Source organism: Kryptolebias marmoratus, linkage group LG13, assembly GCF_001649575.2.
Source record: "Kryptolebias marmoratus isolate JLee-2015 linkage group LG13, ASM164957v2, whole genome shotgun sequence".
NCBI lineage: Eukaryota > Metazoa > Chordata > Actinopteri > Cyprinodontiformes > Rivulidae > Kryptolebias > Kryptolebias marmoratus.
This window is the reverse complement of record NC_051442.1, coordinates 3,048,878-3,072,717: the sequence shown is the minus strand read 5'-3', so window position 1 is coordinate 3,072,717 and position 23,840 is coordinate 3,048,878. Positions and strand designations below refer to the sequence as shown.

Here is a 23,840-nt window from a genome sequence, read left to right as displayed (position 1 = left end):
ATCCAAACTTACACACAAAGATGCTTACACGAGTTACAAATACATTTTTACACACGCACAAATATTTTTACACACACACAAATCCTTTTACACACGCACAAATATTTTTACACACGCACAAATCCTTTTACACACGCACAAATCCTTTTACACAAGCGCAGGTATTTTGGATCTATTTTGTCTCCATAGCCTGGCGTCCAGGAGGGGCCCCTCTGAGAGCAGAAGCTCCTGCGTTGCGGTGAAGAAGCAGCAGCACCTCAGAGCTTCCCGTCCGTCCAGTGGGACAGACTGGACCTTTCATTTCATCTTCAAACTCACCAGAACTCAGACATGGACGAACATTTGTATGCTTGATTGTGTTTGATCACATGATCTTCTAATCCATTTATTGTGTTTGATAAGGTGAGATTTATTTTAAGCTCTGTTTTGTTTCTTTTCTTCAACCGTGAGGATTTCATTAAAAACTAAATAAACTAGAGCTTAATTTGAGATTTCTCCAAACATTAGAAAAATCATCCTTTTACCTATTTATGTGGCCTACTGTTGGCAAAGATCTGCTGGGCGTCGGTGGCAGCTTTAAGCAAGACATTTTGCCTTTTTCACAGAACAGCAACAGAGCTCCCAGAATGCTCAACGTTTCCTGTAACGAGAGCCTGATCTGCACTCACAGTTCATTTGAAACAAGCTGAAACAAGCCGAAACAAGCTGAAACAGGCCTGCACGTGAGGCGTCTTGTAAAGCTGCTACAGTAAAGATTCTTCTGTGATGTAAGGAGCACCATCTGCACCTCCGACCATCTTCAGTTCCCTTCGTTTCCGAGCAGCTGGAGCCACCACTGCAGGGCGTCTCATCAGTTCAGCTCATTTTTACTGAGGAACATCAAATGGAAATGTGCTCCAAAGATATAAAAGCAGTCCTCCTGCAGCCAACAGAACATGACGAGGACACTGAGGACACCGAGGCCCCCCTCAGCTCTTCATTTTGATGTAAATGTGAGGCAACCTTGCAGGTTCACGCTGGGGGAGGGGGGGAACCAGGGGAAACGCAACCGAATGGGGCTCCTTTGTGCGGGCCTCCTGTAAATCCCAAATGTTCTCAGGACTGAAAACAAAAACAGCATGTGGCACCGGCCTCAACTGACGCACCTACTGCCACAACAAAACCACTGAAGGCATTCAGGCCGCTCTGCCAAACCCCCCCCACAACCACCACCACCACCAATCCTCAGACCTTTACAGTACCAGGACCTGCAGGAGAGGAGCTGCTGGTTGTTAGTGCCGCCGGCTGTATGAAGCCAGTGTACACGGTGGCATGTGGCTGGGATTAGGAAATTTCACTGTGGATTAAAATCTTTCCAACGCCTCCATGGCCACCCGCTAAAAGAGAAGGAGTCTGAAGGTCCAGCACAGATCCAGGGAGAACTCCAGGCCCCATGGTCTCACTGAGCAGGTACGTCCAAACCTAAAACTTTCTATTTCTTTATTAAAGCAAAAAAAAAAAAAAGTAAAAGGTTACCTCCTTTACTTGCTTGTCCAGCTGCACACCAGTAAATGTAGTTTTCGAGCAGCAGTGTAGTTAGATGTCTATAAAAGTGTGTCTGCAAATTATTTTTGTGTATGTTTCAGAAATGCAAATTAATAATGAGCAACAGTACCACTTGATAACTTTTTTTTATAAGCCTTTTTCATGGTTTATATTTTCAAACTGCTAATGGTGGGGATTTTCTGAAACTATATTCTGAAAGTTATGATGTTTAGTTGCAGATCCAAGAGTTCAATATTTTTAAACGATCTCAACATTTTCGTTAAAACAATTGTGTTTCTTGATTCCCAGTCTTGAGTCGTAAAGCAGCTCAGATTCAGCTGAAGGCTCCATTTTCTGCTTTTGAGCCGTTAATTAGTTTTTACTCCATAAAACCCCTGTTTTTAGATGGTAGGGAATCTTTCTTTTGCACTTCGATTTACAACCCAGAAGTTGGGACTTTGTGTAAAATGTAAATAAAAACAGAATGCACCTAAACTTATATTACATCCACAATGTAACATAATCAGCATGTTAGGCTAAGAAATTGTCCCATTTAAAAAAAAAAAAGGCAGTTTAAAAATTTGTAGAAGCAACACATCTCAAAAAAGCTGTTCCAGGTCCATGTTTCCTACTGGGCGGCATCTCCTCTTCTTTTAAAAACAGTCTGTAAACATCTGGACCAGAGGAGAGCAGCAACTGGAGGTTTTAGAGGGAATGTTGTCCCATTCTGTCTGTAGATTCCAGCTGTTCAACAGTCCTGGATGGGAGCAGATGTTGTTCTAAAACCTGGAGATCCTTCCCAGAGGCACTAATGCACCCCCATACCATCAGAGAGGCAGGCTGACCTCAGAACAGTTCTCCTCTTTGGTCCAGAGGAGACACATCTGTTCACATCTGGCTTCTTCTTTGCCTGATAGAGCTTTAAGCAGCATTTGTGGACGGCACGGTGAGCTGTGTTTACAGACGGTGTTCCTGAGCAGAACCGGAACCAGAACCTGATCACCAACATCCAGCCTTGACCTTTGACCTCAGAGGTTTCTGCAGATTACTGATGATATTATGAACCGTAGATGATGGGAAATTCAAAGTCTTCTGAGTTTTCCTTTGAGGAACATTTTTCTGAGATTGTTCCATTAGTTTTGGACAGTTTTTCACAGACTGCTGAACCTCTGCCCACTTCTTAGAGATTCAGCCTCAGTTAACCAAATTCTTTACAACATGCTCCTCCAGCTGTTTCATATTCACACACTATATATATGTAATTAGATGGTTGATAGGTTTACTATGTTCCAGAGTGAATAAAATATTGAGTTATGAGATTTACAAATATTGTATTCTGTTTTTACTTTACATATTACACTACATCCAAGTGTTTGGAGTTGGGGTTGTATTTTGTTTTTTGCGCAGTCTGTCTAAAATCCTGTTTTGTTTCTGCAGCTTCAGGATGTTCCAGCTGCTCCCGGGTCACACGCAACCAGCTGGACACCGAAGCCGAAAAACCCGCCTGGTCACCAAAGACGGGCACTGCAACATCGAGTTCGGCAACATCGAATACAGCAACCACTTTGCGTACCTGGTGGACTTCTGGACCACCTTCGTAGAGATCCGCTGGCGCTTCGTTCTGCTCTTGTTTGTGGCTACGTTTACGGGCAGCTGGTTCGTTTTCAGCCTGCTGTGGTTCTGGATTGCAAAGAGCAACGGAGATCTGACCGGACAGAACCGCACGGACGGACATGTCCGATGCATGGACAACGTTAACAGCCTCACGTCAGCGTTCCTGTACTCGTTAGAGACCCAGACAACCATTGGATATGGTGGACGAGCGCTGACTGGGCACTGTGCCGCCACAGTGGCTCTGATCGTCGTCCAGTCTCTAGTTGGAGTCTTCATCAACTGCTTCATGTGTGGCATCATCTTGGCCAAGATCTCCTTACCTAAGAAAAGGGCAAAGACTGTGACCTTTAGCAACACTGCCATGATCTGCTTGAAGAAAGGAAGCCTGTGTCTCCTGATCAGAGTTGCCAACCTTCGAAAAACTTTATTAATCGGCAGCCAGATCTATGGGAAGCTGCTGAGGACAACCACCATACCAGATGGAGAAACCATCATCCTGGATCAGGTGGATGTGGACTTCATGGTTGATGCTGGCAAGGATAACCTGTTCTTTATCTGCCCTCTGACCCTCTACCACGTCATTAACAGATCCAGTCCGTTCTATGAGCTGTCCGCTGATACGCTCCCCCAGCAGGACTTTGAGCTGGTGGTCTTTTTAGATGGGACGGCCGAGTCCACCAGCTCCTCCTGCCAGGTAAGAACCTCCTACGTCCCGCAGGAGATTCAGTGGGGTCACACTTTCCTGCCCATTATTTCCCGCACGAAGACGGGGAAGTACCTCGTGGATTTCTCGAACTTCTCCAGAAGCGTCCGCATCTCCACGCCACACTGCGTCCACTGCTTCGAGACGGACGCAGACCAGAGGAAGCACAACAACCACAGCAAGGAGAGTCAGCAGAAAATGGGCATCGACAACTTGGGTTTCCAAGTGGTGGACATTCACGACCCGGTGGACGTCACCAAAATGTGAGCCGGTTCGTAATGGACCAGAGGACGGAAAGTTCTGTTTGTCTCCTTTTACAAAAACAAAATGCAAATTTCATAAACCCATATTTTATTCACAATGGAACATCACGAACATATCAAACCTTGAAACTAAGAAGTTGTACCATTTCTTTCTTTAGATAAGGCAACTTTGAATCTTACGTCTTCACTGTCGGGAGTCTCCGTGGGTAAAATTTGGAAGACACTTTGAAGTTCGATACGCTGAACTTAAAAGGGGTAAAACAGTGAATGGCACAGTGGGTAACGTCTTGAGAAGATTACGGTCTGATCCTGTTATAATGAAAAAAATTGGGTTTCTCTGAAGGCTGCGAGAGGAAATCTGAAGTAGGACAGGCCTTTTGAGTTTGCTCATTATTCTTACGGAGACACCAGCTCTGCGTCATGTCGACGTGTGTCACGATGATCAGGAAACTGTGAAGGTAGCTGGAAATAAATACATTTAGTCGTGACCAGCGTACAGTTTGTAGATGAAACTGTGCACCGCTGTTACGTCTCAGGGAAATTCAAAGCTGGAATAAACATTTGTTTTACATTTCTTTGACTCGTTGCTCTTTCTTGACACATTTCTTCTCCCAAGCTGCTGATAAATACTTAGTCCTCTTTGGTTAAACCTGTTTATTTAGCTGATAGTTTATGTTTTCTACAATAATACAATTTGATTGTAGATTTAGCTTATCAATCTTTAGGTTAGCAATCTTATAAATAAATTCGCCTGCGAGGTGACGGGAGAAACAAATCCTTAAAGGAAATATTTGCTGATTTATGTTCGTTCTGATGGAATAAAATAATAAATAACATCTCATCCGGTGCAGGTAAAACTGGAGAAACAAAAGAACAAACTAACCCTAAAAAATGTAGTTTATTCATTTAAATAATGGTCAAACCAACAAAGACTTGCTCAGTTTTATTAGTAAAAGAAATTTTGCTAAATATCTTCCATGTTGTTGACACTTTTTATGTTTCAAACTTAGTTTAATCATGTATTTATACTAAAATATATATGATAAATATGACACCTTTTGCATTATTTTATCACCTTTTTATAGCCTGTGTACAGGTATCCTATTGTGTGTTTTTGCATGTACGTCTAATGAGAGTCTTGTTTTAGTGTTTTATTTGTTCAGATTGATGATGAAGTGGTAACTTTTTATGGGAACCAATCTTTTCCCTTCTGTCTGTGTCTCTTTTCTCAGGAGTGGGCAATCCTGGTCCTGGAGGGCCCCCGTCCTGCAGGTTTTACTTGTTCCTCTGCTCCAACACACCTGATTTGAATCAATGGGTGATTAACAGGCTTCTGCAGAACATGAAGAGGTGATTTAACCATGAATCAGGTGTGTTGGAGCAGAGAAACAAGTAAAACAGGCAGGATGGTGGCCCTCTAGGACCAGGATTGGACATCCCTGCAAGGTAAAACTACGAAAAAGAAAAATGGGAGCTGCGGCGGCCGGTTCGACCACTAGAGCGCATCAGTCCACTGCTTCGGTTCAGTCATGTCAGCTCGTTAACACAATTAATCCCACTTTATAATCTGAACTACCCCAGTTCTGCCAGCAGCCTGTTTCAGATGCTTATTGAAAAGGTCCAGACAACAAATCTTTCCCCCTGCAAGCGTCAGACAGACCCAATCAACATCTGCTTCCGTTCACCCACCACCTCACGATGAAGCTTATTAAGGCAGAGGAGCGTTTCTGCAGGTGATGCAGCAGAAAGAGCCGGGTTGTTCATTTAGGAGCGACTCCAACATGTTTGTCAGAGAGGCAGACTTCTGAAAGGGCTTTGATCCCATCTGGATTAGCAGAGGCAAGTTAACTGGGCCTCATCTGCATAACAATGAGCCGAACCGTCGAGCAGGATTGGCACAGTGAGTCTGAGGCAGCCGAAGACTCCAGGAGAAGGAGGGTAGAGAGGAGTTCGTTAATCTCATGGAAAACTGATTACAGTCACTTTATATTTCATGTGACGGAGAGAGAGAGAGCCAGGAAAACTAACAAAACCCTCTTAGTTACTGTGGCTGTGACGGAAAACTGAAGCTACCCATTAACCCCTCCAGATGTTTATTTTATTCGATTATTTATGGATTTTTGGACAGTTTGTGGCTTTAAACGATCAAATAAAGGACTTCTTTGAGTTTGTGTGAGAGAAAAATCACAACAAAGCAAAATAAACTGCTGAAGTAGTTCGCTTATTAGCCTCCAGTAACTGTCAACGTGTCAAACTGAAGGCCCGCGGGCCAGATCTGGACTGTGTTAACGTTTTATCTGGCCCCCAAGAGAACGTTTTAATTTTATTACATTTGACCCTCTCGTTTGGGACAGATCGAGTCTCAATCGCTTCTCGTTTTGGTTAAAAAAAAACAGCCTATGTAACGAAGTCTTCTCGTGGCAGATACTTTGAAGCCGAGAAAATTAAGTTTTAATTTCTCAGTAATTTTTGATTTTAGAGCAACTGAGAACATGAAATGGGACCGAACGAAAAGAAGCTGTCAAGCATCTGACCTGAGTTATATTGTCTTTTTCTCTATTTTCTTATCATTTCAAAGTTAAATGTTTGTCACTGTATGTTTGGATTTTTGTTTGTTTGTTCAGCTGTTTAAATAGGTTGTGATAAAATGTATTACTAAGAAAAAATTAACTTTGAAGCTGCTGATAAAGAGCAAAACATAATGATGTCTTCAAGTTTGATCTGTTTGTCTTTGCTCTAAATTCTTTTATAATAAGTCTCTGGGAAAAAGGTAATTGGTATTTCTGTATGTATAATTTGACATATTACAACTTAAACCAAAGGTTATATATTTAAAAGCTAGAAATAAAAGCTCAAATTAGCAAAACTGTAGGTAAAAATTGCGTTGAAGTAAACTTTAGAGAACATTTTTGAAGAAACTGAAGGAATCTGAATGTATTTCTATGAGGATATTTTTGGAAATAAAGGTAAATAAGTATAAAAATTACAAATATTAAAACTTATAGCACACTGTTCCAGACTGAGTTGAATGTTTTCATACATGAACGGGTCCCAGAAATGCAGAAAAGAAACTACAAACAGGAAAACGCTCACGAGAACGCTCACGATTAATGAAGAACAAATTCACTCCCAGTTGCAAATGTTTTTTATTTACATCTCCTGGATCCACACGGGAAGCAAATGGTAGTTTGTTTGTTTTTTTCCACATGTAAACATGTTGTCATAAGGTCACTTGGATGCTGGAATGATTGGTCAGGGTGGTGGTGTTAGCAGAAAGCTCGGCATGCATCAGAACCGTCCCAGCAGCCTCCGTTCGCCCGGCTGACCCCAGAAAACAGATGTTCCCGCCGTTTTATGCAAAACCAACAAACAAAAGTGTTTATGTCAACTTGTGGACGGGGAGGAGGAAGTAAAACGAGCAACTCTTCTGCCTTTTGAGTCACGTGAAAGCTTCCTTTCATTTAACCCTGACTCTCAATAAAACGGCTCTGCTCCAGGATAAATTTGGCACAGCTTCCTTTCCTCGACCCCATGCTGACGTAAAAAATGCATTATGTTAAAGTGGAGGGGCAGAAACGCTGTCAGGCATGTTCACAAAGCTGTGAAAAAAGAATCTACGCGGACATTAGTTGCACATTAAATGCTGCAGAAGCATAACTGTCACTGTCTGCAGAAAATAACTCATTTTTACAAACTAAACACCAGGAAAACTGGTCCAAAGTGAAGAGGGTTTAGATTATTTCGAGCTAAAATGAACAAAAAGTCACAGAAAAACTGAAGCTGTGCTCAGAGGTTTCATCCTGGGCATGAATGTCAAGTTAATTTCTGACTTTTAATGATTTTTTTTGCAGGGTGGAACGATTCTACAACATTCAGCTTCAGTGATTATTAAAAACAGAACTGGGTGCTCCTAATCTGGATTTTCTCTAATCCACAAACGGTTAAATCCACATATTCACCTGAGGTTCAAGATGGTTTTTTAACTCATCCTTAGACAAGGCTTGAAACGTCTTGACGAAATAAGAGAAGAAGTCAGGTTGTCTTCTGTTTAACCACCTAAAACCAGCCAGTTTAAATGAACAATTCTGCCAATTAGAGACGGAGTTAGCCCAGAAGCTTATCGTTTGAAACAAAACCTTGTGGTTGACGTGGGGGGTGTATGGATGTATCTGATCCTGTGTGGATCAGAGGAAATCCACAGTGAAACTCAAACTTGTTGTTTTGTAAAACCCACTGAAGCCGCAGATCTGTTTGAAGCAACGAGCCTCGGCCCGGATGTTGTTCTCATCTCCTGGGGTCGACGAATATCAGCGCTCAATCCGTCAACCTAATTATTTCAGTCTGGACCAGCATGATGGATCAACTAACTGACACCCCCCCGAGCGACGCAGCTAAAAATACAGATGAACGCAGCTTTAAAGGGAACCAGTGACAAACTCCCTGAAGCGAGAGAAGCAGCTGCTTCTGCCTCACAGCCTCTCCTCCAGGGTTTCTGTGTCAAATCCAGAATCATTTTTCAGCTGAGGTTCTGACAAAAACGCAGCAGAACCCCCCCTACTTCACCTCTCTGGAAAAGAAGCTTTCACTCCACATGTTTAGACGTCCAAGCAGCTGATCAGCTGACAGGAACAGTCATATTTACGTCTCTGCAGACAGGACACACGTTCAGAACAGCGCAGCCATCTGAGCCAGTTTTCCTCCCAACCTTTGAGGAGCGTCGCCTCCGGAGGCAGATGGAGAGATCTCAGAGTGGCAGTAACTCTGTCTCCCATCAGGACCAGCGATAAAAACCAGTCACCTTTCGGTCCCACGTCTGCTCTCTGAGAGATAAATGATGTTATTACCTCTGTAAATCTGAACAGAAAGCATTCAGATCAGAGCCTCTTGTTTTATACTGCAGCTCTAATAAAAACCTAATAATCCAAGTTAGATCATCCCTTCATATTTAATCTAAATAAGGGGTGTCCAATCCTGGTCCTCAGGGCCACCATCCTGCAGGTTTTACTTGTTCCTCTGCTCCAACACACCTGATCTGAATCAATGGGTGATTAACAGGCTTCTGCAGAACATGAAGAGGGAATTAAACCACTGAATCAGGTGTGTTGGAGCAGAGAAACAAGGAAAACATGCAGGATGGTGGCCCTGAGGACCAGGATTGGACACCACTGATCTAAATCATCTAACTCCTGACAGAAATGTTCAGCTCTTTATCTGTAAAATGCTCCACTTTGTTCTGTTTTTTCCCCCTCAGAGATAAAAAGTTTGCTTAGACGTTATCTGCGATGATGTTAAAACTATGAGTTATAGCCGTTTTGGTCAAGACGTTATGACCACATCAAGTTTTAGATCAATATCTGTAAAACTGACTGAGTTCGAGCCATTTCTGTGTTGGCTCAGGTGGATTAGCTGTGGCAGCCATCTTACATTTCCTGAAAATTCATGGTTCATGAGATATTTTGCTAACAGACAGACCCAAACAGGGAAAACGTGATCATTATTGGGTGATAAGTACAGGAAGAACAAATAAAAATCCACCCTTTATCCCAACAGAGAAGCTCTTTTTATCCCGGCTTTTTGAACATCTCAGCTGAAGTTTTCTGTTTATTTTTGATTGTTTTTCTCAGAACAAACTGTTCAAACTTCAGGATGTTCGTTTGCTTCTTCTTCTTCTTCTTGGCGTGTTTTTTCCGTGAGGCGGAACATTTCCACTTCTGTCGAGCCGCTCCAACTCTCTGCCTTCATCCTTTGGTTTTTTTGGTTAAAGAGGCCGGAAAATATATTTTTTTTAAAATCTGTTTTTGTGGAATTAAACCAAATTATCTGCCGCCGAAGCCGACGCTGCTCGTCGTGCAGCTCGCGCTCCGCAGCAGGAAGTCAGATCTGAAATATTTTATTGCTAAACGGTAGATTTACTAAACCAAGAGGCTTTAGTGTGAATTAATATTTATAACAGCGACTGAATTATTTGCTGCGGCGGATGAAATATTTACCTTTAAAACTGCTTTCTTTGGTTACAAATCTAAAAGCTGCTCTTATTTGAGGCAAAGGCAGTGATGTTTTTACCCGTCTGTCTGTTAGCAAAATATCTCATGACCCACTGGATGGATTTTAATGAAACTATCAGAAGTAATCTGTAACTCGTTAACTTCTGGAGTCAATCCAAGTCAATATGGACCCCAAAGCTAATTGACATGAGCCAACGCCACAGCGGCTATAACTCAGTTAATTTGACAGATATTGATCTAAAACTTGATGCGATAGCAGCTGAGAGTCATTAAAAACACATACTCGGAGAGCGACATCTCATGAGATCATGCTTCGACTGAAACAGCAACAACTGCATCATTTCTCAACAGAAGATGATCTTCGTCTAAAAGTCTGGCGTGAAAGGAGGTGGGTCGTTCCTTCAAGGAATGCCAGATGTTAAATTTTTAAAAGCTATCTCAAAATGTTGATAGAGATCTGTCAAAACATGCATGTTTCTTTTTTTGCTCCTCACAAAATCACACCAGATCTCCTGTTTTGCTTCAGACGGCTGCTGACATCCAGCCACATCCAGAAACCAAGTGTCCCCTCACGTGAGACGACCCAGGGACAACCCAGGGACGTCTACGAGCGAACGTGGACGTTCTGAGCTCGCCCTCAGAGCTGATGAGCCCTGACGTTCCTCAGGATCGTCTGGAACGAGCGCCTGCAGCCACGGGGGCCTTTAAAGCTGATCGTCTGCATTTCAGTTTTGCTGCTCATCTTAGTTTCATCTCCCCTGAAGGGAGGAAGGCTGCTGGGATCGGTTCTGCATAAAAAAAATAATCAAAAAAACAGACACACTTCGGAACAAACTGGACAAACGAAGCCACGGTTGTAGAAACGAGCACTTCACATCATTTTCTGAACACATCCAAAGAAAGAAACAAAACAAAAAAAAAACAACCCAAAAGGAATCCATGTCAGGACTTTGAAGTCTAAAAACACCTTTTAGCAAAAAAGTCTCACAGCGACAGTGGAATGTCTGGGGTCATTTGGTGTCACTGTGATGTTTGCGTTAGAAGACGAGTGGACATGAGGTCCTTGTGTTATGAGCTCATCGTCCCACCGGGTCCATCTGTGCCTCCCTAAGACCCTGAGTGGACGCCGAGCGTTCGGAGCCAGTGCCCAGTTGCATCACAAGTTAATGATATCAAGATGTTTCAGTAATGGAGGACTATCGTGTTCAAATATGAAGTAAACACACCCGGGGGCTGCGAGCTGAGAAGGAACGAAAACAGGGATCAAATATGGTTATCGACGTCAGCGAGGGTTCTCAATTTGTGTCGCGGAGGCTCGCAGCCTCGTCGCAGATTTGCTTTCTCAAAATATTCACAAAGTCGCCGTTGGTGTCTCCAACCTTCCTCAAGAGCCCAAGAGCTCTGCTTTGAGATTTCCTCTCACAAAATAAAACATGTCCAGCTCTAATATAAACCGCGATGATAAATAAAAACTGGTCCGGATCTGACTTTCTTTTCAAAAGCGCACTTTTAACACTAAACGTGGGGCAGCTGCCGGAGCGGGTGCAAGGCGAGCTGCGGTGGGAACAATGTGGACAACGAAATAATGTGCACGACCAACAGTACAGATCTGCAAGCCGTGCACACAAAAATAAGGCGATATTTTCAAAACGTATGAAAGATCTAATTGTTCCGTATTTTCCTAACAGAGCTCTTCGCTCTCAAACTGCAGGTTTCTTGTGGTTCCTAGAGTTTCTAAAAGTAAAACGGGAGACAGGAACCAGCTTCTAGATTCTGTCCGTGAGGCTGACATTCTGTCTATTTTTAAGACCAGGCTTAAAAACTTTCCTTTCTGATAAATCCTATAGTTAGGGTTGGTTTGGGTTTCCTGAGCTATCCTTTAGTTCTGCTTCTATAGGCTTAGACTTCTGGAGGATAAACTGACCACATCTCTTCACTCTGCTGCTTTCTTTACTCTCCATGTTTGTATTTCCAACTACTGCTGTCACTAACTTTGTGTTCTCTGCTTGTCCTCCCATAGAAACTACACCTGGACCAATCCGTGTCTGTCTGTCACTTTCCTCTCAAACCCCCGCCGGCTGAAGCAGATGGCCGCCCATCCTGAGCTGCTCAGGATGGGAGATTGTGACAAAGTGAAGATTTGACACAATCTGCCGGCTTCTTTAGACTTATTGTCGTTTTTCATAATTCACTGTTTCTGAATGTGTTGTTTTTTAATTGGACAGTAACTGGACTTGAATCTGGATCGGTTTTGAACTTATTTTCATTAAATTGTGTCCTTGAATGACTTTTTCTGTGAACTGGGATTATATAAATATACTGAATTTATTGGATGGATGGATGGATGGATGGATGGATGGATGGATGGATGGATGGATGGATGGATGGATGGATGGATGGATGGATGGATGGATGGATGGATGGATGGATGGATGGATGGATGGATGGATGGATGGATGGATGGATGGATGGATGGATGGATGGAGTAGAAAAGGCAACACAGGAGGCTGTAAACTGGAACGACTGACCAAAGGCAGCTGACAGAGTGCAGATAAAAGTTATCAGAATAAAAGGGACTCTTCATGTGTTTTTCAAAATAAAAGACTGCACTTGGAATGCAGATTAGTCAAGTTTTAGCTATCATTTTTATCATAACACTACTGATAAAAACAAAACAAGTTATCCATGAGAAAGACCCAGAGACGAAGCTGGATCAGCAGTTTTCTCCTCCAAACAAAAACAGAAAAGGTTGGTTTGATTACAGCCTCAGTTGTTTTTAACTACAACAAATAAAGATACAGTCAACGAAGCAGACAAGGATCCAGACAAAACAAAAACAGAGCTAAGAATAGAAAACTGTGTTCACCCGGCAGCTCATTAGTTCCTCGGCCAAAGCAAACACCGAGGCGGACGTGTTACACAAGATCTATCAAAGAGAATTTTAGGAAACTAGGTGGGGATTTGAAACGTGAGGCAATAAAAGAATCATTAAATTTCAGCATGAGTTGGGATCTCTTAAATTAAAAGGATCAAATATAGGAAACATGGTTCCCTGGGAGCTCTCATTTACTGTTTAACAGCTGGGTGTCTTTGTTGGAAGACAAATAACTGGTTGATTCATTTTCATTTAAATGACTGCATCAGCTGGTAGTCTTTTGTTACTGCAGCTGAAGTGGGAAACATCAGCGTTTGGGCGCGTTTTATTTGAGTAAAACACATATTTTAGCCCAGCAATTTACTGGAAGTCAACTTTTTTGAGCACTGAGAAATAGAAATGATGGCTAAAACTACAAAAAATAACTCGCAGTTAGAAAATGGAGCTTGGCGGTTTGAGGGTAAGTTCAAATAAAAATGGCCCCTTGTTACAGGGGAGTTAATTTGATGCAACTGAGCACTGGCTTGTAAAAGGCATTTTCCTGTACTTAAAATAAGCCGAAGTAAGCATGCACTTATGAGTTATTAATGAACAAAATGTATCTTCAAGAGCAGAATCATTACAGCTACAATCTGAAGCGTTTCCCTTTAAAATCCTGCAGGACGGAGAATGAAAACCAGTTTTGATTTGACGTGAGCTCGCAGAGCGCCGACATTCTCATAGAGATTAATTCCCCCTCAGTCTGCAGCTCAGTTTGAAGGAGAAATAAAAAATTAAAATAAAAAAATAACACTGGCTGCTTTGAAAGGAAAGGCAGCTCTTCATTTAGCACGGTAAACAAAAAGCTTTGAAGTCAGCCATTTAAAATCGGATTTACATGAATAAATAAATCACTCACTGATGTGAGCTGCAACACTGTTTAATGAAACCGCACAAGAAGGCTGGAGGCTTTGGGTAATCGTCTGCGATCCGAACGCACACAAGGCTGCAAATAAACACAGGGTTCAGTTAAAGTCGGGGGATAAATTCCACCTGCTCGGCTTGACAGGATCTCTTTGTTTAAACTTCTGCTCAGCGGTGATTTAACTCGGAAACGACTCCAAGTATGAGCGTCACCGCCTGATCAGATAAGGAAAACATCGCGATTTTATAATGAACTCCACTTTATTGGTGTCATCACTCATCCCGATGACTGGCCGTATCTCACAGAGCCTCTCTGTTTGAAGCTGCATGAATGAACAATAAGGTCTGTGTTTTTCACTGTCTGCATTATAGATGAGCTTCACATCTGTCACTGTAAAATGTATAAAACAGAACAAAACAGTCTGAAAGGACCGTCGTTCTCACTGGGGATGGGGTTCGATAGCAGCTTGTTGAAATCCAGTGTCGAATCAAATCTCATCTCCACCGTCGAAAGATTAAAATAAATATTTCAGGATTTTTAATCAGCGTTTGTTGGCTGAGGATGCAGAAACAGTGTCGTTTCCAGTGGCAGAGTATATAAAATGTTAATTAAATATATACATACTCAAAAAGGAGATCAGTTCTGCAGATATTCACTGATCCATGAAGTCATCTATCCACTCTTGGCTGAATTCATCTGCAGCCGTTGAGATGAGTCCAACAATAAGAAGCTGTCTCCTGTGGGGCTTTTTTTATATTCGATTTGATTAATTAGAAGGCATAAATCATTCCAAACTTTTGTTCTTAGCCCCATTTCTACATTTTGCACAACCAAAACACAGGTGGAGAGAAAAACGAAGCGTGCCTGAACAGAAACTCACAGCATATTTCCGGTCAGAAATGTTTCGCTGAAACAGCGAGCGTTTTGGAGACGAGTTTGATGGATTACTTACGCCTGATATCGTTGACTTTGCTTCACAGACTTAAAAACAGCGTTGGGTGCAGCTAGGGCAACGCTACGGCGAGTATCGGAAGAATTGGGGTCCACTGGTGGAGGATCTGGTTTCTCAGTTGAATATTTTAAAAACGACTCTGTTTTTCAAGCGGGACACTGGAAATCCAGGGTTAGCGCTCGACTGAGAAGCTGTTCCTCGTATTTTCTGTTTGCTTTTCACTAAATTAGAAGTAATAAAGAGAAATGAACGGATTTGTTTCCAGGGCTCCTAATGGACCAGCTATCGTAGCCCATCCCCGGTGCTTCCTGTCTGACGCCTCACCACCGCTCCGATCTGCTTCCCTTCCTGGTTACATCTGCGAGTCATGGATGGAGAACAGAAACGTAGGTCTTCAGTGCCGCCGGTCTGGGTCAGTTTTGGCCACCGTTTGGTCTCGGAAGCCCTCTCAGACAGTCTTTTTCACCGCCCCTCAAACCCCCTGGAGCCTATCGGTACGGCGGTTCAGGCTGCTGAGGGTTCGGTCTGTAAAGCTGCTGCACTCGGACCGGCCGCCCGTTAGCCGGCCAGCCACCCGACAGCTGCCCGATGACCCTGAGGCCGACCGGCTGGCCGTGTCCTGGAAGCGGGTTGCCGGGGCTCAGGATGTGGGTTTGTCCCGCTTGGGATTCAGAATGAGAGGCGCTGCTTTGATGGCCGGGGGCAGAGGCGGGCGGGGAAACGGGATAGTGGGGGACGAGGATGGCTGGCGTCAGGCCGTAGCGTACTTGGAACACCCTGAGAGGTCCCTGCGCCACGAAGCCGTTGGGCCGCTGCGGTTCTGGAGGCTGCTCAGAGTCCTTCTTCACTTCTGGGGCCTGGTTCTCCTCCGCTCGCTTGGCTTTGCTCGGCTGCCTCTTGGCTTGGACGACCTCTTGCATCTTCTCCGCTTGAGCCCGGCGGATGTGATACGTCTTCCTGGAGCTTTGAAAGGAGTCCAAGAACTCGTCCAGGTTTACGTTCCCCTCCATGAATTTCTCCAGCAGCTCCTGTGAAGCAGGACGGACAAATAAACCAGCGTTAGGAGACAAGAAAACACACGGAAGGAGGTCCAGCTGCAGAGAAACCAGCCAAACTAACTCCACCAACAATAGAGGATTTAATCAGGTCGGGGATGTTTATCCACAAAGTTTTTATGGCTAACAATGGCTCATGTACCGTTTCATCTGGCAGAAGTTTAAAGCGGTTTGTCTCCGTTTGTCCCGGGGTGTGAGAAGCTTTGAGGCTCGTCTGATCAAACAGAGCAGTGACAGTTTTTAAATTAGGTCACGACTTGCTTTATTGCCAACCACAGAACCAACAGTAAGCATTTTTTCCATCATCCACTCCGCATGCTCACTTTGGCAAAAAGCGTTGGTTTTACAACCGAAGCGTTCGGGGTTTCTGAAACCAAATGTTTAATATGAACTCAACACATTTTCAGGTTAATCCTCCTCACCGGAATCCAACAAAGCCAACACTTCTCTACGAGCTGCATGAATTTATTTCCGTCCGTTTCTCATTTTGTAACTGCAGCACAGCCGTGAAATAATTAACTCAAACCTTCAACAAATACAGAGGCTTTCCTCCTAAAGATTGATGAGCTTCAGGTGGCGACGATGCTCGATGTGCTGATCTCCGATTAAACACTTCCATTCTTGCTCTGACGTTATGTCAATGAAGAGAGGTGACGGATTTGAATAACATTAACATATTAAGTTACGGTCACGAGTGAGCTTTTCATGACTCAGCAGTTTGTATGCCTGAAAGCAACTCTTGTCCCTGCAAAACCCCCAAAAAAGCAAAATAAAACAGAAAAACAGGAATCTTGTTTGGAATCTGATCTTGTTTGATCTGTGTGTACAAACTGTAAAATTATTAACAATATTTTCCTTATATGCCTCAAATACAGATTACTGACCTCATAATCTACATAGAAAAAGGCCCAAAAATAACATTTATTGCTCTGATTTGATCACTAGTTTCAGTCCTTTTTATATCCAGATTAAATCGTTAAATCTGCAAATATAACGCAGTTTCCTCCACATTTTAAAATCAAACATTACATAATTAACCAACAAGAGAAGACTCAGTTTGGCTTAAACAGGAAGTGGAAACAACATTATATCTGTCTATATACAGGAACTATTTTCTGGTGTTTTTTTATATTAGAGTAGAAAACGTTCATGTAAAGTTGTTCAGGGTTTATTATTGTGTTTAGAGTTATTGCTCAGCTGGTTTATCTCTGTTTAGTGTTTTGTTTGAGGTTTTTAGTCAGTGTATGACTGGAAACGTTTTAAGTATTTTTTGTGTATTTGGTGCAAAAATGCTCCATAAAGAAACTTTTATTGGTTTGTTATTCAAGAAGACAAACAATAAACCAGTTGGATTAAAAAATTCAAATCTCTGTTTTCAGACTGACTGATGATACGTAACATTTATCTGACTGAGAGGAGCCATCTGAGGTGGTCGGACACCCGGTGAGGACGCCACCGTTAGGCCCCACCCCCCTTCAAAGGTTAACGACGTGTCCAGATGGTCGGACCCGAGGTCGACCCAGAACTCCCAGCGGGGTCGGATCTGGGCGTGGCTCAGGGTCCATCACAAATCACGAAGCGTTTAGCAGAAAAATCAAATCAGGGAAGGACTTTCTCCCCGTTTCCTGTGTTTTCAGGAGAGGAAGAAACAAAAAGAATGGGCCGTGGTTTTTGAGTAATTAAAGTCTAATTTAAAAAGGGGTGAATTAATGCGACCGTCTTAACCATTTTTTGGTTTTTTCCTTTATTTAGTCCGGTACCTGGATGTACAACCGACGCCAACTTGTTTTCCTCACAGTGATTTTCCAGGTGTCCATTTCTGCCATGGCGCTTTATTTTGAAAGGATCATTCACTGGAAACTACGGTCACGAGTGAGATCAGGATTGGAAGAAAAATCGAATAATTACAAATTCTAAGTGTGTTTGTGCTTAAAATGCCTGCAAATAAAAATCACTGATGGAGTTTAGACTAAAAAAAGTTTTAAACCTGATGCAGATGAACATTTAGTAACAATAATTTCAGCTGATTATGTTAAACAACATAATGGAAGACGCAAACAGAAAGCAGGATGTAGATTTTAATCTATTTATTTTGAAGAGGAGCGAAAATGTTAATTTTGGATTCTGTTTCTGTATTTTTGAGCAGATGAGGAAGTGAGCATGAAGGATTAACGGTTTAAACTTATTGGTGGTAATTTATAATTTACTTGCAACACAACTAAAAAAAAACACTAATCCTCATATATGTACAAATTATATTTACTGTCAGTATAAATATTTAGCTGCACATCATATAAGAACAAACTTAAACAGAAAATGAGGATTTAGGACTTTTTTTCTCTGAGGTGTTTTTTTTTTGCATCTGTGATCAAAAAGAGAAAAGTATACCAAAAATACCAGCTGTTTTAATCAAATAATCTCTTTGAACAATTAAAGAAAACAAGTTTTTTACCTCCTGAGCTCAGGCTGACAGGAGTTTAGATTCATCAGGACGACAGAAGAATAAAAGTTTTCGTTTCCTCCATCGGATTCGTTTGTTCGTGTCGGTGCCTGACAGGAAATCTTCAGAGGTTTGGATCTGAATCCGACAGAGAGGCCAAGAAGCAACAGGATATTCTGGATTTTTATGGTCTCAGTGTCATGACTGTGAATCAATCAATGGGCTTTTTGTAAGACGACGCTGCGCGGCCGAAGAACAGCCGTGAAAATAAAGACGGTTTCCCACCGAAACGTTTTCTATCCAGATACTCACAGACCACTGAGACACCAGAGGATCGATTCAGGCTTTCTAACCCTGAAGCTCTGATTAAACAAAGACAAAATATAAAAGGTCTGTCACTGTGCAATAATTACAATCCACTGGTTGATTAAGAAAATTAATCAACCAGTTTGGTATTAAAAAGAAGCCAATCTGTGCCATATTTTGCATGTGCTCCGCGGCGAGGCTGCTGGTTCGTCCTTAATCCATCAGAAAGCAGCCGATTGATCGCCGCTGCGCGGGGAGGCGGGCCGTGTGGATCAATGAGCGCCTGCAGCAGCTGTGGGTTTCATCTGTTAATAACGTCTGGAACACGCCGCCTGTAGGTATACATTAGCATCAACCTCACCCCATGCGGAGTGAAGGATTGTGGGTACTTAAGCGGCACAGACAGGCTCGTGATCAGCTTTAAAAACAGACGATGCCTGTTGTTAGCTGAATGTCTGGAGCCAAAAAAACTCTAATTTCATCAACAGAGGCACAAAACTTTAAAAACTTCTTTCATTTTGACACAAAAGCAGATTTTAAACCAGTTAAAGTGAAGAATAATCAACAGAAAACCAGCAGGAGGCTCGACTGCTCCACACATTTGATGTAAAGACTGTTTTTTATTCCGATAAAACCTGTTCATCTTTATTTTATGTTGACTCTGGACTTCCTCTGAATATAAATGGATGATCTGAGACGCTGCTGTATAAACACATCAGATGCCGGAGGGTCAGCTTGTTGACTGACCGAAGCACCGATGAGGTTCAACTTCTTTAGTTTTTTTATTGTTTTTAATTTCTTTGAATTCCATGTTTCATGATGTAACCACATGTTACACAAAATGTCTCTTTTCAGATGGTGGACTCAGCCTGTTAGTCATGTTTAAACACATAAATAAATCAGCTTTTTTGTCAAATAAAGTCTTTGAGAGCAGATCAAACATTTAACAGTATAATGTAATCATTGTACCACGTATCATTGATATAAACTGTTTTATTTACATTAAACTTAGGGTTATATACAGCACTTATACAGATGTTTATATGCTGGATATATGAACTTATAGGTACTGTAAAGTGAGGTGGAACAGACAGTTCTCACATATAATTTTAGAAAGAAACTGGATGAAATTCACCCTATTTTCTTGTAACCGGGTCCTTTTTGACCCACCGATGAAGATATTCAGGATCATTTGTTTCTGTTGTTTTGTTGACAACAGCTTAGATGTTTTCAGCAGTTAAACTTCATCTAAACGGACACTGAGGACAAGGATTTATTCTTTATAAGATGAAGCATCCGCGAGTCCTTTTAAATGTTAAAACTCAGTTCCTCGGGGGCCGATCTCCTGCATGTTTTAGATGCGTTCCTGCTTTAAATGACTGACTTGTGGACGTGCTTCTGGAGAACCTGATGATTTGATGAGGAGGTGATTGAACCGTTTGAATCGGGTGTGTTGGAGCAGAAACACCTAAAACCTCCAGGACGGCGGCGCCTCGAGGCCCGGAGTCTGACACCCCTGATCTAAAACATCCGGGAAGAAGCGGTGAGAACAGCTCAGGGGTTTCAGAAAGTTTGCTCCGTCTCGTTTTCTGAGCTGCAACAAAGCTGTGCAGATTTTTATTATGATTTTCATTTGTTTTCTTCACGTGTTTAACCTCCTAACGGCGTGTTTTACATGTCAAAGTCTCAAGAGTCGAGGTTCTATTTGAAACAAAACGATCAATGTGTGATTAATAAAACTTTGAAACATCAAACTATGAATAAGCCGAGGACTTATCCTGCAGAGAGTCACAAACAGCAGGCCTGGAGTGTGATGAGCTCAGACGTCTCCTGTCAGGACATGCATGACACAGAACAAGCAGAGAGACAATCCAGGCCTGAGGCACGGAGTCGGTGAGCTCATACCGGCTAACATGTCAGCGTCGAGCTGCAGTTTTGCCTTTAACACCCGTAAAGAAACCAGGCAGACGACTTCAGAAACACTTCAGTGACTTCTGGGCGTCGGGCCTCTGATTCTGACATTTAAAAACGTTTTAACCACAGAGCTGCAGTTCCTGTTTCACATTTAATATTCAAGGCAAGTTCGCTGGTTGTGTGACACTAATGGCAAATTAAAGCGTAGCTCTTTTGAGTAAGTCAGCATATTCATTTTAGTTTAAGGCTCTTTTTAACGTTCAGAGCGTTCAGCTCATTCAGGAGACGGATGCTGTGACTTCTGGGTTTTATAACTTTTAGAGTTTTTCAAATATTTAACTTTATTTACAAATATTCTCCTCCTAGAAACACGGAGATCTCTTCAATCCCTTTAAAGCCTTGCTTCAGCTTCAGCAAACTGGTTCTGTTTTTGTCTTCTGATGCGTTTAGGTTTTAGTTAGCATTTCAGCTAGCCTTTTGATACATTTAGGCTTCAGCTAAGCGTTTTGCTACTTTTGGCTTCTTTCGTTTTAACGTTTTTTACCAATATGCTCCTCGTCTTCATTCATTTCTGTAGTTTTTATGAAGTTTGAAACTAAAGCCTGATTCAGCCGGATTATTCTGCCCATGTGAACGTCAGTCTGGCGCTGACCCGACCCTGAGGACGCGTCTCTGCTGAATTGGGTTATGTTGCCGTCATGCTGGTGGGCTGCTGGATGTAAAACACGCCTCGAGGCTTAATAGAGTCGACTGCACAGAAGTGGGTGGGCTTGCTGCAGCTTTTTCCCCTTCAAAAAGTCCTGGCCGTACTGCTGCCAAAACAAAGAGACTCTGCTTTGCTTCTCGGTAAGAAGAAAAGAATAAAAGACCCTGTGAGCGTTTCTTACCTCCGATTGCTCCTCAGCACGCGCCACCTCCTCCTGCAGGAGGTTCTGCGCCGTCTGCAGGCTGTGTTTCTGGCCGCGAGCCTCTGCAACGACAGACAAACATCACTGACGCATGCAGGGTGATGAGGTATGACTTCACTGGAGGCTGCAGGAGAAATCCAGAGGACCGAGAAACCGCAGCGGAGGAAATTATTTTCCGAATCACACAGAGCCTCCGTGGTATGTGCTGATGAGGAGACGCCGGTGACCGAGTGGACAGCTTCTGGCCAGAAAAAACAGGAAAATGGGCTGTAAATATTCAATTCTGGGCTATTTTCGGAGACGGGTCGCAATTTTGTCTAAACCAGAAGGCTCAGATTAATGTCGAGCCTCACTGTTTTCCCAAAATCTACTTGATTCATCATTTTTATTTACTCTTGTCAAAAGGAAATCAGCATTTAAACCTCCACGTTTGAATTATTGCGTTTGTGTCAACACAATGAAGAACAGGAGCACGAGTTCCCTCACAGAACGTGGCCTTAAAATCAATAGGGATCATCCCCGGCCCATGAGGTGCAGTTTGACCGTCGCACGTGACACGGTTGAAGAGTTTGAGCACGGACAAGAGTCGGACGGCGCCGGACCACAACACGACCCGTCTTATGATGGGCGTAGAAAAACGCAGGAAGCCCCAAACAAACAGAAGAGGGAAGGAGTTCAAGAAAAACCAAATAAAACCAGCTCACATCTGGAACGAGCGCACCGAGATGCATACAAACTCTCCAGGTTTCTCTTTTAAAACGTTATTCCCAGTTTATTAGAACCGTTATCTCTTTGAAAGGTTTTAATAAAGTCTAATTAGTTGAGCTTCCATTATTCATAACGAAAACCTTGAAGCATCAGCGTCTGAAGTTTAGTAACATCAAGGTCGGACAGCGTGCTGCGTTATGCAGATTAAACTAACGGTGAGTAAACCGCAGTAATGCTTTATTTATGGGAGAAAAGATGGGAAAGATTAGCATGTTTACACCTCACCGGGATTTAAGAACACAGCAGGCTGACGATAAGGAAGAACTGAGGTTTCTGTAGGTGAACAAATACAGCTCTTAGAAAACGTTTGCTCGTTGTAGATGTTGATGCTGAAAACTGGTAAACACAGAAAGACATAAGCTCATGTAAAAACTGAAGGTCAGAGCTGATCCAATAAGCCAGTCTGGATAAAAAAAACAGTCTCCCTCTGGACCTGGTCTGACCTCCTTTCAGCAAAACTCAACAGTTAACAGAAAAAAGAAAAAGAGGGGTTTTCTTTTGCAGAAATCGTTTGAGCTCAAAACATATTTATGTTTTTTTAGAGCTAATCTGAAAGGAAATGAAAGTAGGAGTATGAGCCGTGCTTGGGGTGCGGGGAGGTTCAGGTCCCAGACGACACGGCTCGTTGAGGCCGCAAAATAACATTTTTTATCAGGATCCAAACCAGCACAGCGGAGACAATCAGGCCGAGCGGAGAGTCGAGAAATCTTTGTCTCCGTGATCAACAATCAGCTGTAACAAGCACTGCAGCTGAATAAAGACGCTAAATTTGAGGCTAAAACTGCATCCGACGAGCCTAACTCACTCAACTTTGATTAAAGATGAGTTTATGGTTTTTTAAAAGGACTAAAACTATGGCAACAAGAACCATATGGTGATCTTAAACTACATTAAAGAAAGCAAACCAAGCGGAAATGGAAACTAAGAGTTTTATTTGTAAGTATGGGGCATCGGATCTGGGCCCAGCGTGTCTCATAACTCTGTAAGGTGCAGCTGTCTCGGTAGTCATTCTCAACAGGCTCTGACCTATCTGACTGCAAAGTGCGTCTTGTCCCTCCGAAGAGACGATGTGACAACCACGCCGTCCCCGACAAGTCAGCCTGAGTTCAGCAGAGACCGGGGGCAAAGAAAGGTCACTGTAATGACTCTAATAACTCCAAGCCCCGCAGGGAAATCTCCACCAAATTCTCCATTACATGGTAATGTACGCTGGCAGTCCCTTTCCCAGACAAGATGTTGTCTTTAAATCAGCTCCGGAACCGGGCTGGAAAAGGATTCATTCTGCTCTTTGCTGGAGATAAATTATCTTTAAAAAAAAAAAAAAAAAAGATTCCCGAGCAGTAAATCATTTCAGCTTCTCCATTCTGCTTTCTATTACGCCGTCGCCTCCGCATTAATAATCCATAACTGCACCTTCACGGCGTTCTGTGAGAACATTAAGTCTGCTGTAGTAAGAAGCAGGCATGCATTAAGGAACGGCCTTGTTCCTGACCCAACGCTCCAGATGCTGGGGGAGGGGGGCGTAACGAGAGGTGACAGCCGAGCAAACAAACACTCTCAGAGCAGCTGTACGTGACCTATATTTGTGGAGCTGACAGGGGAAGTCGAC

At 42.8% G+C, this 23,840-nt stretch overlaps 2 protein-coding genes across 2 annotated transcripts in view; one reads left to right on the top strand and one right to left on the bottom strand.

Annotated features, from left to right (window-relative positions):
• Nucleotides 1-1,211: 1,211 nt before the first annotated feature.
• LOC108243594 (ATP-sensitive inward rectifier potassium channel 1-like) lies at nt 1,212-4,645 on the top strand. The gene is made up of 2 exons (XM_017429158.3): nt 1,212-1,449; nt 2,962-4,645. Exons 1-2 carry the CDS (start codon nt 1,433-1,435, stop codon nt 4,106-4,108), a joined length of 1,164 nt encoding a protein of 387 aa, XP_017284647.1. The 5' UTR covers nt 1,212-1,432; the 3' UTR covers nt 4,109-4,645.
• Nucleotides 4,646-7,231: 2,586 nt separating this feature from the next.
• vps37d (VPS37D subunit of ESCRT-I) overlaps nt 7,232-23,840 on the bottom strand; it is a 36,376-nt gene continuing 19,767 nt past the window's right edge. The window contains exons 3-4 of the mRNA XM_017429203.3: nt 21,443-21,525; nt 7,232-15,868 (exon numbers count right to left, since the gene is read on the bottom strand). Of these exons, the coding sequence (XP_017284692.1) occupies nt 15,329-15,868; nt 21,443-21,525 (623 nt within the window). The 3' untranslated portion in view covers nt 7,232-15,328. The remainder of the gene's footprint in view (nt 15,869-21,442; nt 21,526-23,840) is intronic.